Raw genomic sequence first — 19,272 nt, forward strand, 5'->3', positions numbered from 1 at the left:
CAACTTATTTAAGCAGTCAGTTATATTTCATATTGATTTACCATCGCAATAAACAACCGGAGATCTTGGGAGGAAACTAAAAAAGTTTGCGAATAACGAATCTAAGGTGATTGATGGATCTCCATTTAACGTATTCATTCGAAACCCAAACAGCTATTACACCAGTAAATCAACTAGTGGGCTCTTGCCTCTAAATGTTTCAGTTTTCTGTGGGATTACTGTTTTTATGCACGACATGTTTTCACGTAGAAGAACATGCGTAGTCACGTTAGAAACCTCAATAATAAACAAGAATGAATTCAATAATTGTGGGCTGTCTTAAATATAATGAACTCTATACTTAACCAGCCTGTAAGTGAGGCGCATCCTCGTCAGTTGCAGTTCTTCAGCCCGGCAAATTAACAGGTAATTAAATGGAACAAAGTCTCGTCATAACGAATCTTGGTGCAACGCATTAGAAGACCTGTGGCCTTTGCCTCAATAATAATAAAGTCTATAACATGACAGAAACGACAAATGATCAAACTACCTCGATCTCTCAGCACGTAAATAATAACCTGTTAAGGTTAAGAACTTCAAAGGAACTACAACTGCACAGGGTGTTCCTTTCGTAACAACGAAAAACACCGAAATGAAAGGTTTAAATTAAAAGGGACCAAGAATGGCTGAGAAAAGAGAAGTTAATGGTAACATAACTCCAAGAAAAAAATTTTCCTACATCAGTTTTACCCGCCTTATAAAAGTAAAAAAAAAAAATGAAATTAAGGTTGCCTACGTCGATGCAAGTGGAGTAACTAATGTCTATCGTTCGCAATGTAACATCTAACATCCCCTTTAAAAAGGCACTTTGCTCAATACGAACCTGACTTGATCGTATTCATAGTCTGGGTGTGAGTGTGTGTGTTGTCTCTGTGTGTGATTTGTTGTTTTTGTCGTTCTTACTTGATTCTTATGATAAACTACGCTCAGTTTGTCGCTAATCATCACTAAAGGCATCCCGTCAGTCATTCCGAAAGTCATCTCGCCCGAAGTCATGTTGCACGAGACCGGAGTCATGTCGGTCGAAATCCCGAGACATGTCGCCTGAAGAAAAAAAAATAACTTGAAAGATCAGACTTACTAATAGGCAATGAAGTTGAGAAATCTTTATCACTGACGCGTTGTTCGTTTCCGACAACACCATGAAGACTTCGACTACACAGAGAACGATCCAATGGCGAAAATTGAAATATGTTTGAGTAACGACACTAAAAGTGTTGTTCGTCTCCAACAACAAAGTTAAGGGTTATTAAGTATTATCAACTGAGTTGATAATGTAAAGGGGTAAGTTTTTAAAGAAACTAAGTTGCTGCATCGGTGTGGGAGTATAGCAAGGTAGTTTTGGGCTTATCAACTGAGTTGATAATGTAAATTGGTCACCGTAAAGAGTTTCAAAGCTGACGTTCCAAGCGTTAGCCCTTCGTCATTCGCTCTGACGAAAGGCTAACGCTCAAAGCGTCAGCTTTGAAACTCTTTATGGTGGCCACTCAGTTGATTAAACCAAACTTATCTTGTTGTAATCCTGTAATCCTGTAATCCTGTAATGGACTTATTACCCTTGCCACTGGGTTTACAGTCAAATCGCCCGAGAGTCATCTCGCCCGAAGTCATGTCGCCCGAAACCTGAGTCATGTTGTCCGAAATTTTAGTTATGTCGCCCGAAATAAAAAGTCAAGTCGCCCGAAGAAACAGACATTAAAAAGATCTGAGTTTCAGACTGTTAACAGGCAATAACGTTGAGAAATTTTAATCACTGACCATATTATCTATTTCTGTGTAGTCAAAGTCTTCATGGCATTTTAAGAAACAAGAAAGAGTTTCCCAAGCTTACGAAATGTCCGTGAGTAAGAAATGAGTACCTACCAAACGAACAACGCTTAATTTTTTAGGTCAGAAACGGAGAACGCTTCCCTTTGTTGTTAGAAACTAACAACGCTATAAGAATCGTTACTCAAACATATTTCAACTCCGAGCATACGATCGATTTCTGTGTAGTCAAAGCTTTCATGGTATTGTTAGAAACCAAGAAAAAGTTTCTCAAGCTTACGAAACGTCCGTGAGTAAGAAGCGATTACATAGCAAACGAACAACGCTGCATTTTGTTGTTGGAAATGAAAAACGTTTCCCTTTGTTGTTAGGAACGAACAACGCTTTAAAAATCTTCATAGTGTTGTCGGAAACAAAGAGCGCCTTAGTGATAAAACTGAATTTCTCAACGTTATTGCCTGTTAACAGTCTGAAACCCAGATCTTTTTAATGTTTTTTTTGTTCGGGTGACTTGACTTTTTTTTCGGCGACATAACTAAAATTTCGGGCAACATGACTCAGGTTTCGGGCGACATGACTTCTGGCAAGATGACTCTCGGGCGACTTGATCGGTTACCTTGTCACTGTAGTGTCAATCAAGTGATATGCATAACACTTGATGGTTGAAGTGATTTTATGCATGGGCGAGTTGATCCGTGGACACCTTGATCGGATACCACACCAAAAGAGTTGTTAGATTGATCGGTCTCTTGAGCGCCTTCTCATGATTTGCCACTTTTATGTTTTTACATGTCATAAAAAAATGGGCGACATGACTCAGGATTTCGGGCGACATCACTAAAAGTCTCGAGCGACTTGACCGTAAACCCTACCGACAACCGCCCTTCTCAGCTCTATGCTCAACCGGAGGATCAGACCAAACTATCACAAATTGTTCTTTTGTGAAAATAAGAAAGCTTTCGAGTTAATTCTTGTTCAAGGGCCTTAGTTTGTTTTAACTATACCGTGCTCTTCTCCATTCTACTCTTGCCAAAATACATACTGTACTTCTCATTGTACGTCGTGAATCTTCTTCATGGTAGCAACCTTGTCATACTTATGAATGAAGGAAATAGTAAAAATATTAATACTGATGAATTATCATTAAGTTTTAAGTTTCGTGATGAAAAAGCCACGCGTGAGCATAATTTGTGTCAGTCTATAAAAGCCCCTAATTTGCATACTGTTCGTGTAAACGTGCACAGTTGAGAGGACCTATACATTTTTCAGTCAGTAAAGTATTCTTCAATAAAGTGATGGAAGATACGATGAAATTGCTTCAATTCGGTGATATTGCCTGTCATTAGTTTCCGCACGCTTAAAACTATAGCTGTAAATTTTTAGTATCCCTGCTTGGAGTCGGTACACTGTTCTTAGACGCTACTAAACTGGAGTGGTTTCTTCATTAATTCGTCTAACTGAGTCTTATTGTTAACCATACTGCCGCCCAAAGGTCACAAAATAGCACAACAGAACTTTATTTGTAAGTTACTCGTTTGACTTTTCACTTACTTGTCGTACATCGACAATCAACATCTGTTTACCGAGGTTTCAATCGTTACTGTATGTTTAGACAGGTACGAATCTACTAGCAGGTTTTGAACGAACCGACTCAAATTGGGTAAGAATCGTCCGAATTTGGATACGAATTGATTATGTAAGAAACGACTGCATACCAAATCAACAACGTTTTCCTTTGTTGTTTGAAACGAACAACGCTCTTAGTGTCGTACACATTTCAATTTTCGCCATTGGATCATTTTCTGTGCAGTCAAAGTCTTCGTGGTGTTGTTGGAAACGAACACTACTTGAGTGATTTATTAACTTTCAGATTCCGGGAGTTATGATTTAGGTTTTGGGTTACCTGACTGTGGGTTAGATAACTTTCGGGAAACTTGACCGGTTGCTCTTAAAGACAGATAATTTACAACTTCAGACTATCTGCTTTACAGCATTACGACTCTAGGCATTTAAACCTAGATTAACTTTGTTACGCGTGCGTGTTCTCGCCGAGCGACCCTGGGGTAGAGGTTAATTGCGCCTCAGGTAAGGAAATCTACTTCATGTAAACTAAACGTTGCGTTTCTTGAAGACCTTTAAACATGGGCAAGAGGAAACGGAGGGTGAGTATGTTATCTATCTATCTATCTACTTATCTATCTCTCTATTTCATCAGGCTCTACTAGCATTCATATTTTTACTATTAGCTTTGTTTTGAATTCGTGGTGCAGCAAAAAAGAAATCGTCAAAACACGCTTCGAAGGAATTGTTAGCGTTGTGATAAGATCACCGGTGTGTCTCAACTCTGATTTTAGTCATAAACGCATTATTTATTTCCTGGGCGCGTTGGTGTAGAAAAACACCTCACCTCCTGATTAGGGCTGAAAGAGAACATTCTCAATAATGATATTGTCGATCCTTAGCAGTAAATTTTCGGATTATTATCGAGACATCTTCAAAGCTTAGGCAAATTTGGCCTCATTTTATGAGCGATACCGAGGTTCTACATGGTGAATTTCAATAGTGTGAGCCCTTATTTTTCGTTAATAACTGACTTAGTTAGGCTGATTGAAGGGAGTTACATTTCTCAGTCACCCAAGATTAATAACTGAAGTATGCTATCCAACATGGAACTCGCTTGTGGCCTATATAAAATGTTATTTTACTCTAAATATTAATTTTAGCAAAATTGTTGGTAAAATTTCCGCACAGCCCCATACTTCATTATGCATTCAGATCTTGAATAGAGAAAACAATGAATAAAACAATACATTGCCATTTGGAAAACGGATTTGTTTTACAATAGTATGGGGCTGTGCGGAAATTTTACCAAATTGTTGAACTTAAACCTTCTGAGATTCAACTACGAGTATATGGTTGAAGTTTCTTTCATTATGTTTATAGGAGAGACCAAGACGTGGAAACTGGCTTAAGAATAGCCAGTCTACAGATTGGGTACAATCTATCCGAAAGAATGATTTATTTGAGGAATATTACAAGGTGCAGTATTGTCTTTGGCCTCAGTTGTATATGGTCTTATTCATTTCCAATCCCAATAAAGGTGTTCTATAAGAGAAGTCCACTCTTGCTGAGTCAGGAAGCCCTGAAAGCCCTGAGGGAATGGCTGAATGGCAAAAAGACAGAGTGACAGAAAATAACTTTAAATCCTATAAATTGAAAAAAAAAATGGCAGAAAATCACCCCAAATTCTGTAAGAAAGATTGTTAAAGATGATTTTTTGTGGTTGTCAAGGTGTTAAGTGGATTAACAATTTAATATAACTCTTGCTGTTTTTACAGTTAGGTTAGTTTTGAAGAACATTAGCTTTAATTCTCTAGACCTTTGCTCTAATGTGTATGTCTGTGAATGATTTTCCCCCTTTCATGTAAAACTATTGGAAGCTCTTTTTAAATCTCCCAAAGCTGAGGCTGCTTCTCAATAATTTGCCAGTTGCCCAATAGAATCTTTTCAAAGATGGTTACTGATGGGTTGTATTGTGTAACAAAAGGCATTATGGCTAGTAGCACTTTGTTTAGAGTGTTGTTTTCCTGTTTGTAGAATCAACCTCTGTGAGAATTCTTTCACCAGATCATTTGGATTACCCCTTTGGTGTAATTACGACTTGGAGTGCTGGATGTTCTCTTCAAAGACTGATTTTGAATTATTAGTTCTTAGATCTCTGAGGACTTCTCCTTCAATAAATCAATTTGTTATGCACTAGTAGGAACTAAGCAAGAAGTTTCATAGGTTTGAAATGTGTGGACACGTCAAAAATAGATTTCTCATTGAATCGTTTGCCTTCAAAAATTGTGGCATATAGAAAGTTAATATTTTCTTCTTATATATCAGCTGTGAATTTAATTGTAGAATGATACCTGATTGCTTCTAGAACAAAGTGGTTTAACTCTGACTACACTCATGCAGGACATTCAATATGAAATTTTATGTAGGATGAGTCAGGATTTGGGGTAATTTCTGGCCATTCCATCCTTTAGGATTTGGGTAATTTTCAGCCATTCCACCAATTTGTCATTCTGCAACTCCAACGTTTAGGGTTGCCCACTGAATCATGTTAGCCTGATTCATTGGTGTTGTATTCCATCTCCTGAGCTAGTGATGGTACAGCCAGACAGCATCCATATTGAGGGTTTGACAAGGTTAGGTCATCTCAAGGTAGTCTGGATTTATCCTGTAGAACTATAGATACAGTGGAACTTCCATTCAGAGGATGCATGTGGGACTAAGAAAAGTTTCCAGTGAATAAAGGTGGCTGGGTAGGGCTTTATTGATAATTAAACACAAAAATCTAAAAAATCTTTCAAAGTTGATTGAATCCAAAATGTCAAACTGTTACTGCCCCTGATGAGTGCCTTCATCACTGAAACTATTTTTTCACTTGGTGGTGCTTTGACTCTGGAGGAAGTCAACTGAACTGATAACTCTTGCTGCACAATTCATGTCTGTCATAAAAAGGCATATGTTGTTAAAAAGGTCATTTTGTGAAAGCTGTCATCATAGTAATTATCAGTCCTATACACTCTTTTGGGTCATTCATGTTATGACTGCTAAAGGTGTCTACTGAATGGTGCTTAAAAGTGGGCTTTGGGACCCAGAATAAGTGACCCTTTCCCTGAATAGCAGTGTCCCTTTAGGTAAAAGGTAACAGATGTAAAGGTTTCATGAACATTTCTCCGGGATCAAAGTTTTTGTCCTCCCTGAAGGACACCCCCTGACACCCCCTGAGATGTCTCCTGAATAGAGATTTCAGAAAGGAGATGTTCCAATATAGTATAATTCTCAAGTGCAAATTGATAAGAATTGAATTATGACTGTTTTAAATACAATATATGAAGTTCATTATTTTCATTGTCTTTGTCTTGGTAAATTACTTCAGGTTATAAAATATGCATGGTATATGGACTTTGACTGATGGAGAAGGTGCACATTATCTTTATTAATACAGTCATGTGATGTTGTCTTTTCCAACACAGACTCTTAATATAGTTCCGGAAGAAGAGTTTCCTGCATTTATTGCAGCTATGCAGTCAGAGCTTCCAAGCACATTTCGCATCACTGGAACAAGAAGGTAAAAAATTACATCTATCTTATATATTGCACTCAGTTTTTTGTAAGAAGTCAAAAAGTATCTCCTATTAATTACCCCTGATCATAATGTATTGGATAATGAACAATAAAGAAGACAAGTTTGGCTGAAGAAGATTGAGTTATATTTTATGTGGATTGCAGTTGCAAAAAGCTTAGTTTGGTATTTGAAAGTTTAATTGTCAGACTTTCATCCCCAGGCAGGACCCATTTTTAGGCTATTGTATAGTGATCTAGGTTTTATTTTATTCTTTTGCATATAACACCATTAGCAACAAAAGGGGGGAAAGACATCTTGATCTCAAGAAATACAGTTAAAAAAACTATAGTGGCTCAAAGAATCAATGTTTAAAAACCACAAGTCATTGACTATGACACATTTTGTGTGCCATTTCCTTTTTGTTGATAGTCATGCCCAAGACCTCTTAAATTGCATCAGGAAATTTTTCCTTGATGATATGCACAATATTCAATGTGAAGGAGGAACAGCTGACCCACCAACACCTCTTTCTTGGTAAGAATATTGCTATCTGTCACAATTGTAAGATATTGCCATCACTTGGAAAATACATGAAAGTCTCTGAAAAAAGTACAGCAAGTTATTAATAGAACTTAAGGCTTTACTGGTAGCCTACCAACATTTTTGTCAGTTTCCTTTCACAAATAACACACACATCCACACACATCCAAGAAATGATAATCAAAGACAAAGTGAGGTTATTATCTGTAGTATTGTCTAGTATATTTTATTATTTCTTTACAGGTATCCTGATGACCTAGCCTGGCAAATCAATTTAACGAAGAGATTTATCAGAAAATCAGCATCCATGGAAAAGTTTCATAATTTTTTGGTTCATCAAACAGAATCTGTAAGATAAAATTTTATTATCAGTGGTTGCTCTTGTAAATAAAAGGTTAATCACTTAGTTACCACTTCACATCCAGTTGCCTTTATGTAATTTCATCTAAAGTCACAAAACACATATCTTTGTTGATGTAGCCTGTAAGGACAATTGAGGTTTCCCTAATTCATACCTTGGTGGTTGATCTTATTCACCTTTGAACGTTTGCTACTCTTGGATAAGTTAACTCCATTGTTTTAGCCTTCCAATTACAATATAGAGAAACCAAATTATCTTTACGGGCTGTTATATAGTTGATTCTATTTATTTTTTTACCTTCAGGGAAACATTAGCCGCCAAGAGGCAGTCAGTATGATTCCTCCTTTGCTTTTAGATGTCAAACCAGGTCAAAAGGTTAGCAGTTTTGGAGCTCAGATTGAGTCACAGAGATGACATGACAGTGGTCTGATTATGTAAACGATAAATACAATGCTTGAGCAAACTTTTTTAAAAATAATTTGATAGCATTTTAATATTCTGGGCATGATAAGTAAATTAATTTTTTGTTTGATTTTTTTTTAATGTCTGATAGTCTGAAGAGTCCATTGTCTCTTGCCCCAATCTGCAGGAGGACTATCTTCTGCCTGAGTGCATATCAAGGGACTGGGGCTGAGTGCATATCAAGGGACTGGGGCTGAGTGCATATCAAGGGACTGGGGCTGGGACTTAATGCATATCAAGGGAATGGGGCTGGGACTGTTGTTTGAAAAGTGGCTAAGGCTATCCACTGGATAAATCCCTATTCGGTGGATGTTGCAGTATGTTTTGTTAACACTTAACTGCTGGATAGTGATTTTTCTTAAATTCAGGTGAACTAAGTGATTTTGGTTCCTTCTTTACAAGTAGATGAGTGTGTTAGTTTTAGATTTTATGCACCAAAGCTTGATCAAGCTAGATGCATTTTTATGTTTTTTAAAAAGGAAAGAGAAAAACAACCTCCTGGACTGTAATTGAACTGAATACATGATTAATTTTGACATAGATACTGGATGCCTGTGCTGCTCCTGGCTCCAAGACAGTTCAACTTATTGAACTTCTTCATGGTGAGGAATCTCAAGGAATTCCTGGTAGGTTGTCATTCCTTTGTACTGGTGTTCATGTTGTCCTTGATTATTTTTCCTTTAAAAATAATGATTAGAGTCTGTCTGGAGAAGGAGCTATTCTTAATCAGCTCATAATAGTTTCAACTCATACATGTATTAAAATTTGAAAAATGCTTTCATCAGGTCAAATACTTGTAGGTCAGTCATCTTCATCGGTTAAGAGTTATCTTCCAGTAAAATCTTGCATTTGGAAATATCTAGAGTGAATTGCTGTTTCAGGCTCACTAAAATTTTTTCTTTGTTTCTTTCAGATGGTCTTGTTGTAGCAAATGAACTTCAGAACAAGAGATGTTACATGCTTGTTCATCAAAGCAAAAGACTTAAAAGTCCATGTTGTTTAATTACAAACCATGATGCATCTCTTTTTCCTGCCATGTTTATCAAAGGAGTAGGTTGACTTAATATTCTTGTGACAAGTATTAAATATAATATGATCCTTAAGTTATATCAATATTTACATCTTCTAAGCATCAATGTCTTTGTAAAAGTGCCAATAATAGATACTTATTTTAGTAGTATAGCAAAGTAAGATTACACTCCTATGTAAGAAATTTTAGTTGCCTGCCAAGAATCGGCTTAATTTACCTGTGACTCAACTGTGACAGAGGAAAAATTTAATTTAATTTGCAAAAGTTTGATAAAGAGCTTCTTTTTTTGCAAGGAGACTTAATTTCAGAAGAGGAGAGTTGCATTTGTCACTGTTGTTGTACATGTTTAGATTGTCTTTGTGTGTTTTGTTTTGTTTTTATTAGGAAGATGATAAAAAGATACCAGTTATGTTTGACAGAATTTTGTGTGATGTCCCGTGCAGGTGAGTTATCAAATATTTTTTCTTTGTTAATACCTTTCTCAAAGTTTCTCAGTGTCAACCCAAAGGTAACTTTCTTTTACAGTGGAGATGGAACTCTGAGAAAAAATCCTCAAATATGGAAGAAATGGAGTCCACAGCTTGGCTTAAGTTTATTTAGGTTTGTATGTAAAATTGAATTGTTATTGTGGCTTAATGGATAACCCATTTTTATAAGAAAAAAGAACTAAAGATATTTTTCTTTTCAGAGTGCAGCTGCGCATTTTAGCCCGAGCAGTAGAGATGTTGGCAACTGGAGGTCGCATTGTATACTCCACTTGTACTCTTAATCCAATTGAAAATGAGGCAGTCATCTGCACTTTGCTACAGAAAGCAGAAGGTGCTTGACATAGTATTTCACCAGTCAAATTTTGAATTTGAGTTTTATTTCTCTAACCTTTTTACTCCTAAGATCTTATTTGTAATTCTTGGCATTGTCTGTCATATAATTCTTATGATATTAGTTCAAAGAATTTGTTACTGGATCAATTAATAATCCCCTAATTGATACTTTTATGTATTCTTGTCAGTTGTTTGCATGATATTTTATTGACATTGTAAGTCCAAATTCTTTCTTGGTGACTCATGGGAGTTTAGTTTAAAGCAGAGTGAGAGTTATTTGAATATTTTATGTCTTATTCCGAAATTTTGCTTCGAGAAAACAGAGGTAAAAACTGGCTCCTATGACACTATGACACTATGACACTATGTATTGTCGTCTAGGTGCTGTGGAACTTGTAGATGTATCATCATATCTTCCCAAACTAAAGCGATCCACAGGCTTGAGGACATGGAAGGTAAAATGAAAAAACTGTTTGATTTGCTACAAGCTTTCAGATGAAATTCACATATAAAGTCAGTGACCTCCTTTTACTTCTAGCTTTTCTATTGTATTTATTACTTGCAAGTGGACTGTGATCTAATTTCTTTGGATGGAACTCAACCTCTTGACTACCTCAAATATTTTAATTTCAAATTGATTTTGTGTGTAATATGGTTTCTTAATCAAATCTTACTTTTTGTCATATTCACCAGTATTGTCAAGTTATTAACCTTTCTACTTCTCCTTATTTCAAAATGACACATTCAGATTTTTTTAGATGCAAAGGAAGTTTCCATAATGTCATCGGCATCTTTCAAAAATTATTTGATCAAATTTGTTCAACACTTGTTGGGTCTTGGGATGAATCCAATTTTAAACAAAACAGCTTTACAACTATATGACGGAAAGATATATACATTAAGGCAGAGAGAGCCTCTGTAATAGAGTGAGTATGAAGTGATCATCAAAGGTATCAAAATATGGATTAGGAAAGCAATATTTTAGATGGTTTCAAGGTTGTTGCAAGGACTTCAGTGATTAACTCTCAGTCGTGTGTCTAGTAACATGTTACAGCAATGAAGTTATAGATTGCATTTATTATGCTGCATGTTGTGTTCATGTATTTAACAAACATGTTGCTTAAGTTTTAAATTGTTTCATTGCAGATCATGACAAAAAACATGAAAATTGTTGATAATTGTGATCCAGGTACAGAATTTTTTGCAAAAGGATTCAAACCAGAAATGTTACCTCCATCAGAGGATGTTATTGAAAAACTACACATAGAGAGATGGTGGGTAGATCTTTGTTGTGATGTAGTGTTCTGATAGGAGACCATTATAGAGTATAAAGTTCATTAGGTTTTTCATGCACACATTGCTATGTAAACACTTCCACAGAATTATTTTTTTGACAGTTATATAATTTTTAACTTTGTAAGATTTGACTGAACAACAGCAACCCATCTATTCCACTTGCTGTAATAGATGGGTTGCCAACAAAAAGTGATATATATCAAATAATGTATTTTATTACTAACACAGCCTCAGGTTACTTGTAAGTAGGTGCAGTGGTCTGTATTAGTTTTGTTGTCAGTCATTAATTCTGGGAAAGCTGATTAATTTGATTTCATCAAGATAGTGGGGGTTTCTAATTTATTCTTGCAACTGTTTCCTATGATGACTTAATGTGGATCCAGTGGTTGGTAACTACAGTTTCCTTTTATTAATTTATTTCCCACACAAAATGTATATGAACCAAAGAGGACTTTGAAGCAAACTAAACTTATATCAGTGTGGGAACTAATAAGTCCACTTGATTATGTCTTCCAAAAGCTAATGATTGATTCTACAGATTATATACCGAGCTCTCTACCACTAACCCGTTACTGCAAATATATTTTTTTCTGCCAGCTCTCCAATAATGCTGATAAAGCCATAGGAAACACTTCTATCCAAAAAAATCAAAATGGCCTTTTGAGTTTCAAGGACTCTGGTCAAGTGGTGGAATGTAATTTATGTTTACCAACCAAATTTGGCTCTTAAGAAGTATAAAATACGATTGATCAATAAAATTTGGAAAAGTTTGAAGTCTTTAAAGCGAGTTTGAAGTCAAACAAGTGTCTTTCTTGTAATGCAATACTTGTTACTTAGAGTTAAAAATGGTCGAATGGATTATTTCTGTATGTGACAATCATTGTTGAATGAACAACACGCGTGTGCCATCAGGGTCGATACATTGAAGCACATTACTCTGATATTCGGGGTATTTTTGGCTGACATCTTCCATAGTATCATGATTAGTTTTCAGATCTTCAAATCGTTGTGTATCGACAGTGAATACAAGGGCGCCAAAGCCACTTTGACGGTCCAAGTCTGGATTGTTAAAGTTGCAGCGTTTTACAGTCCAGTATTGCAACTCGAGGGTCGTGTAAGGTCTTTTCCAAAGCCACTCTCGGATTTCTACAGCATTCACGTCATCTGATGGTGGTTTTTCATCTGTACAAGCCAAGAAATAAAGATCAAACATGTCTGGAATGTTTTGCCTTGAAATAAGTTTCATGCCTAGTGAAGACTCATAGAACCTGAGGGATTCTTTGATGTCGGAGACTCGAAGAGTTATTTGACCCACGTGTGTTTGCTGACGTAGAGCGAAGGTTGGATTAAGAAAGCATTTTATCCGCTCAGAACAGAAGTTGCTTTGGAAATCACGTTGCAATAGTTCTATGGAATACCCAAAAGGGTCGCTCAAGTGACACAGGTAGCCAATGTCTCGAAACTGTCTGGGTTGAGTTACATCGACTCCGTGGCTCATAAGCTGTGACCAAGCAGTGTCCACATCAGCTAGAGACAGTCCAATCTTCCAGTACACATCTTGAGATGGTTTGGGTACGTAAAGCTTGGGTGGACTGGATTGCTGAATGTGAGATCGAAACTCAATACATGCCGACTTCGGGTTATTTTCGAAACCAACCCAGTGTATCAAATCGGTTTCGCTTCGCATCTCTTTTAGCACACTCATTCCCAGTCGTTGACAATACCACTCAATAAGCCCTGTGGTGGCAGATGTATCCACATGGAGTCGGGGAAACGCCAGCTTCATTTCTCTCAGTTATCTTATCGCGATAGAGAGGAGTGATTATCAAAAGTTTTTTACCTTCACAGCTCCTTCGTAGGAAACAATCCTCGACACCAGTCTCTTTCTTTGGACTCGCACGCAACGAGCTCCTCCACGAAGGAGGGAGCGTGTTACATGTAATCGTCCGTGTAACCTCAAACGGAGAAATCGAGGCTAAATTTCTACCAAACTTGCGTTCCACGATGCATGTTTGAGTCAGGATTCTTTTACTTTTTTTTTTTTCTTTTCACTTATAGTTTTTAATAATAGGTTAGAAACCAGTCCGTGAAGAATTTTATTGTTTACACCACTAACCTGTCTTTCCTAAGAATACTTTCTTAAATCATACAACCCAGCTTTTTTATTACATTTTTTTTTTACCCAATTACCCTAAATTTCCTCAAACCTTACACCAACCTGGCATGGTTCCGATCATTTTCAAGCTGTAGCAGTTGAACAGACTTGAACAGTGGAATATTTCCTCTTGAGTGTATTAGCAAGGGCGTAGTCCAGTTCTAGTCTGATACTTTTAACTTTGCAGTGTGAGAATATATCCCCATCAGCAGGACACTGGTGGATTTTTCATAGCTGTTCTTGAAAAAAAGAAGCCATCACATTGGGAAAATGGAAACAGGTGTACTGATAACCCGAGGCTACTACCCTGGGAGAGCATGGCAGACTGGCAGGTAAGATTCTATACAGTAAAACACTTCATCATGGTAAATAATTATACGTACCTTCCCTTGTATATCTTTCCTCAAATAACTATAGGATCTCATAGGTTTTTCTCGTTTTCTAGTTACTTGAAAATTCTCACAAAAGTAGTGCAAGTCCACACATGTTTTTGTGACATTCATGCTGCAGGTTCAGAAGTGCCATTTATTGGTCATTCAACATCTCTGTTCTTCCCCCACTGAGCATGGCACTATATAGAGCTCTGTGATGGAGATTGTGTTTTCTACGAGTTCCCGATAAAACATTCCCGTCCATAGAATAAATCAACAATCAGTTCTTTGCATAGTTTGCGTTATTTCCTTTATTCTGCCATCAGGAGACAAAAAATTAGCATTAATTATTTATTTCTTTTGAAAAACCGGATTCTAATTTTTGGTTATAGATTCTAGCTTACAAAATTACTTTCACTGGAAAATTTGTCTGTACGTTGCTTCATTTTACAGGCGAGAAAAGAGGCAAAATGCGGAAAACAGGAAGGTAAAGTTGCCTCACGGACGCCTAATGAGACCACAAAAACTGACTCTGATCAGAGTAATGTGAAACAGCAAACTGAAAGAGGGACAGAAAGGTCAGAAGAGCCTGCTACTTGTGAACTTGGCATCAACAATCAGGTTGATAATGATTATTGTGAGCAATCTGCAAGCACTAATGAAGTTATGGACTACGAACAAGATGAGTCCAACAAACTTGATGAACTGGTTAATGACGATGATTCTAACGGTGAAAAAACTGAATTAGATCTTGCTGAAGATGAAGAAGCTAACAGATTGACAAGTGAGAGTTTTGAAGAACACGACAGCACAGAAAATGGTCAACAGGAGGAACATTCTTCAGGCGGAAACAAAGAGAGTGATATCAGCACTGTCAACAATTCTGGAGATTCGTCGCAAGTGTGAGTAGTGGTTATTTTGTGGATCTGTTGTTATGAAAAGCTTATTTGAATGCGATAAAAGACAGGTAAATTTCGCTCCAAAACATACACAGATCAAATTTAGTCAAACGTGAGTTGTTAATTAGGGATCTTATTTCAGTGGAAGAATCGTTTCATGAACGTTCTTAGGTGAGCCCTCTTTGAAATGAAGATTAACGTCATATCCATTAAAAGTTCCGAATACCGACATCCGGTCCTTAGTGGATCCAGTCATGTGTTCTTTCTAGTGGGAGGTAGAAGGGCGCTTATTTCAAGGAAGGGTCTCACTTGTAGCGGGATGCATATAACTTAAGTCAATATTAATTGTCATTTATGGTTAATTGTTCGTTAAGAAACTATTAAGCTGTGCCGACGGGTAAGTGAAACAATAAGTTTATTAGAACTTGATTAATGTAGGGTATTTCGATAGTCGGAGCAACAAAATATTGTTATTTCCGATCTATTCACCCTAATTTAGGGCTAGCCTCGAAACTTTAACTTGTGTGGCTGGTGGGTTTTTGTTGTTGTTGTTCGATGAAAAAGAAGGCAACGGAGCACAAAGGTGCACATGATACAACTGAACCCTCCGCCCCACCCCTCCATGGTAAATAATAAACCCAACTTGTTTTTCCTGTCTGCTGATCTAAGCTGTACAATTTTTGCCTCTTTAGTGATCAACCACCAGCGAAAAAAGCTAAAGTGGAAATGAAAGGGTTTAAAGAAGACCCATTTGTATTTCTCAAAGAAGATGACGAGCACTGGCCTCAAATTAAGTAAGAGATTACTTAAGTAACATAAGGGATCGTACGTGAATCAAAGAGCTGGGATATTTTGAAACAAGTGGATATTGAAACGTACCATATTTCGCTAAAAATAAAAACGTACTCTAACGTATGCTGTCATTATATGGAGACTTCATACCGTTCTTCATGTGAGCGGTATGTTACAATGCTAATCATAAGCTTTTTACTTACCTCGGTATTTGAAGGGACAGTAACAAATTATTGTTATGTTCTGTGAAGTTTTACTTAGTAATTAAGTAAACAAGTCGGATAAGATTTGGGGATGTTTGTCGTAGTGGTATGATTACTAAGGAACAAGTTTGTGGAGAGTGTTTGCACCGACATAGATAAACCTTACAACCTGGAGGATGTCTCCGTCTTGGGGCCTCATGCCACGTATGTATGTATGCCAAAGAAGAAATCAAGCGATGTAGAGGTTCAATGTACGCATTTAAATGCATGTTCAGTTCTATGTTTAAATGTAAATATTATATTGTAGGGAATTTTACGGTATAGACGATTCTTTTCCTGCTGATCAACTCCTGGTGAGATCCGTTGGTGGGAAGAAAAGGAATATTTATCTGGTGTCCAAAGCAGTCAAAGATGTCATGGAGATGGTCACTGACGAACACAAGGTTTGTTTAACAGTTCATATGATGTCAACCATCTGAAGTTTCCGACGCTCAAGAGAGTAGAATGTATGTCAGGTATTCAAACTGTGTCGCAGTTGGGTATTAGGAAGTTAGATCATTGAAATAAGGGTGATGTGAATGAACACCTCCCCTTCTCCTTTCCTCGGTAACAGAATTTTCACCCGACAATGCCCGATGACAGACTTCCCAGAGACTACTGACATTTTTACTATTTATAAAGTCGAAGATACGATCACTTCATGTAACCCGAGATACATATTGAAATGGTTTCGTTCCAGGTGGTTAACACAGGGATGAAGGTGATTGCCCGGGCAGAGGTTGACAATGCAGGATGTCTGTTCAGACTGATGCAGGAGGTATGAACATGTGATTACTATGCCATACACTGAACGTGATTGAGGATGAATTGCTTGAGACCCATTTTCTCGCTTGCTTTCTTATTCTTATATGTTCCTCTTTAAGGCAGTAAAAGGAGTCTACAGTGCTGCGGAAGCACACTAATTAAAATTATGGTGGAAAATTCTGCGCTTGAAGTTTTTTCTTTTTGGTTGTCTGTTTGTTTGTTCAATTTTCTGTTTTCTTTTTTTTTTTCCATTTTTGTGGCTTACATAAGGATAACTCAGTTCCCGTACGCAAACAAAGTCGCTTTTTGGTCCAGTATTTCCGTCATTACGGATGTTTTTGACAATAATTTCTCATGTATTTAACAAGCTAACTTTGATTGAAGGATTAAACATTTCTGAGAAAGGACTCTTTTCTTAATTTCACAGGGTATCGAGGCTGTACTGCCATACATAAACAAACGCAAAGTTACCATCCCACAGAAGGATCTCGTCATCTTGTTGACTCAAGACAGGCCTTTCTGCACTGAATTTTCAAGTGCGACAAAAGAGCAGTTGGACAAAATTGAAGGTGTGCTTAGACTGATGTATTAGGCCTACCTGGGAAGAATTGGAAAGATGGACGCTGAGAATTGAAATACTATTTTGTAACTATTGTGTTATTGTGGTAGAGATTGTCACTCCCTAGCTGAGCATTGCTCTAGTTAAAAGCACTTGAAAGCATTTAGAAATCGACCAATGCTGCACTTGTATACCATTTTGCTTTAGATGTTGACTACCCTCTTTCCTCAGTGATTCACTCAGCGTTCGTTTATCGTATCACCCTATACTTCTCTTAAATGCTAGAATAACGCTGGTTATTACTTCCACAACGTTTGTCCCACAACGTTTGTTTGTTTTGGGATGTGATCAGCAAATGTGTTTGGTTAGCACGAATTCAAGTTGTGCGATGGCCAGACTAAACAGGGAACAGATTACAGGTGATAAAATTTGTTTCAAAACAAGTCTCTTTCAACTGAAGTATTCACAGCTAGAGTATCACAATAGCGACTTCAATATGCAAATAAATTAAATGTTGAAAGGTGAAGATGGGGTATGGAACTATAAGATATAAAAGAATGCTTATCAGAATGGATCAAATTCGGGTACACTTGAAAAGCAACAGCCAACTTTATTGTAATTATTTTTCTCGTAACGCCTAGACGTTATGCGTTGAATTATGTAGCTGTGATTTTCCTGCTTAGGCAGAGATACTGTTGCTCTCCTATCATAAAGTTTGTTGTCAATAACTAAAGTACATGGATATAGTTACACTAAGTATTTTTATGTTTCTCTATTAGGATGGGTCCATGATAAGAAATTCGTTAGGTTTTTACACTCTTGTTTCGGCATTTTTCAGATCAAGGCTGTATTGTGTATGTTTATGAACCCAACGGTCCATACAGGTTAGTAGTTCGCTCTCAAGTTAACTTTTATGTCAAGGAAACTGAGCATCTTAACAACTTAGTCGTGCAATGCATGAACTACAAACTTAATAGGGGCCAGACAGGATTTATAATCCACATTCCTTTAGGAAATTCAGCACCAAAGATCGCTTCATTATTTTGCCTCTGTCTTTGTGTTTCAAATCATTGTTCGAAATTCTTTCGAGTAGTTTCGCAAGTGGTCTTGACTCCAATTGCTTACCTTTCTGGTACGTTGTACAGAATATGTTGAGCTATTTGAAAACCCCAATGAGTTTAATGGCTGCTTGATTTTCTGTCCTAGCTTTCCGGAGGATACTATAAGGAGTAGACTTGTAATCTGTGGCTGGAAAGCTAAAGTTTCCACACGGGTCCAGATTAGTAAATTTGACAGAACTCACTACAGTATACTGTGTGGTTTACCACCTGGAAATAAGCAAAAAGGTATTCATAACTTAGTATTGTTCTTATTTGATGCGTTTCGTCCATCATGAAAGTTATTACTATTAGTTTCTCTAGCGCCACCGTTGGCGCGGCGTAGCCTTGCAGAGGAGGCTACCACTCCAATTTTGTGATGGCAATCAAAGGAAGGGCTGTTTCTCATTTTTAGGGAAGAAAGACGCAGTGGACTCAAAACAGGAAACGACTTCTAAAGAAGATAAAGACAATGAACAAGGTGACGACGAGAAAAACCTGGATTTTATCGGCGACTTTCTTAACGTGGAACCACCAGAAGGTTCACTTGACGTGGGTTTTATATGAAGGCTTATTTCTTTCGTATACCTCCGTGTTAAGTTGTACGCTGAATAAAATAACTTGTCAAAGTCGTTATTCTCATTTCATGCAGAGACCAGTCAGCTAATCACTGCCTCCAGGGTCCTTCAACTTAGAAATTAACAATAAAACACACACCACCACTGATATTTCGAAATCCCCGCGCATCTCTCACAATTCAGTGCCAGACCCTCGCAGACCTCTTGTCGGTTCATACTGCTCAAGGCCTCAACCTTCCTCGCGAGCGAAGAAATCTCATGCCGCAGCGCTAACAATGAGGGCCTTGTCGCGAGCCAGACTTCTGATCGAGAGCTCTGGGTTTGAGCTCCGAGCGAGACACTTCAGATTAATGAATGGTTTTTTGAATAGCTGAAA

The 19,272-nt window shown here is 37.3% G+C and overlaps 2 protein-coding genes across 3 annotated transcripts; one reads left to right on the forward strand and one right to left on the reverse strand.

Annotated features, from left to right (window-relative positions):
- The first annotated feature begins 3,914 nt into the window (after positions 1 to 3,914).
- On the forward strand, positions 3,915 to 18,950 carry LOC131790828 (RNA cytosine-C(5)-methyltransferase NSUN2). 2 transcript variants are annotated; one of them, XM_059108082.2, is made up of 22 exons: positions 3,915 to 3,968; positions 4,750 to 4,845; positions 6,837 to 6,931; positions 7,358 to 7,462; positions 7,712 to 7,817; positions 8,133 to 8,204; positions 8,833 to 8,917; positions 9,205 to 9,341; positions 9,706 to 9,764; positions 9,847 to 9,921; positions 10,010 to 10,140; positions 10,524 to 10,597; positions 11,289 to 11,416; positions 13,781 to 13,925; positions 14,418 to 14,866; positions 15,556 to 15,657; positions 16,166 to 16,301; positions 16,598 to 16,675; positions 17,090 to 17,231; positions 18,060 to 18,105; positions 18,428 to 18,567; positions 18,734 to 18,950. In XM_059108082.2, exons 1-22 carry the CDS (start codon positions 3,948 to 3,950, stop codon positions 18,883 to 18,885), a joined length of 2,574 nt encoding a protein of 857 aa, XP_058964065.2. In that variant the 5' UTR covers positions 3,915 to 3,947; the 3' UTR covers positions 18,886 to 18,950. The 2 variants fall into 2 exon arrangements, with proteins under 2 accessions (XP_058964065.2, XP_058964066.2); XM_059108083.2 differs by lacking the exon at positions 3,915 to 3,968 and adding an exon at positions 5,899 to 6,002.
- Positions 11,415 to 13,290, reverse strand: LOC131790829 (uncharacterized). Its single transcript, XM_059108084.2, has one exon. It carries the CDS (start codon positions 13,222 to 13,224, stop codon positions 12,316 to 12,318), a length of 909 nt encoding a protein of 302 aa, XP_058964067.2. The 5' UTR covers positions 13,225 to 13,290; the 3' UTR covers positions 11,415 to 12,315.
- Positions 18,951 to 19,272: the final 322 nt, after the last annotated feature.

Source organism: Pocillopora verrucosa, chromosome 3 (assembly GCF_036669915.1).
Source record: "Pocillopora verrucosa isolate sample1 chromosome 3, ASM3666991v2, whole genome shotgun sequence".
In the NCBI taxonomy this organism is placed as follows: Eukaryota; Metazoa; Cnidaria; class Anthozoa; order Scleractinia; family Pocilloporidae; genus Pocillopora; species Pocillopora verrucosa.

Coding starts and splice junctions, on each gene's coding strand:
- LOC131790829 (XM_059108084.2), bottom strand. CDS start 13,224: ATGAAGCTGGCGTTTCCCCGACTCCATGTGGATACATCTGCCACCACA.
- LOC131790828 (XM_059108082.2), top strand. CDS start 3,948: ATGGGCAAGAGGAAACGGAGG. Junction 8,205..8,832: donor ATGTCAAACCAGGTCAAAAG/GTTAGCAGTTTT, acceptor ATTTTGACATAG/ATACTGGATGCCTGTGCTGC. Junction 9,765..9,846: donor TTGTGTGATGTCCCGTGCAG/GTGAGTTATCAA, acceptor TTTCTTTTACAG/TGGAGATGGAACTCTGAGAA.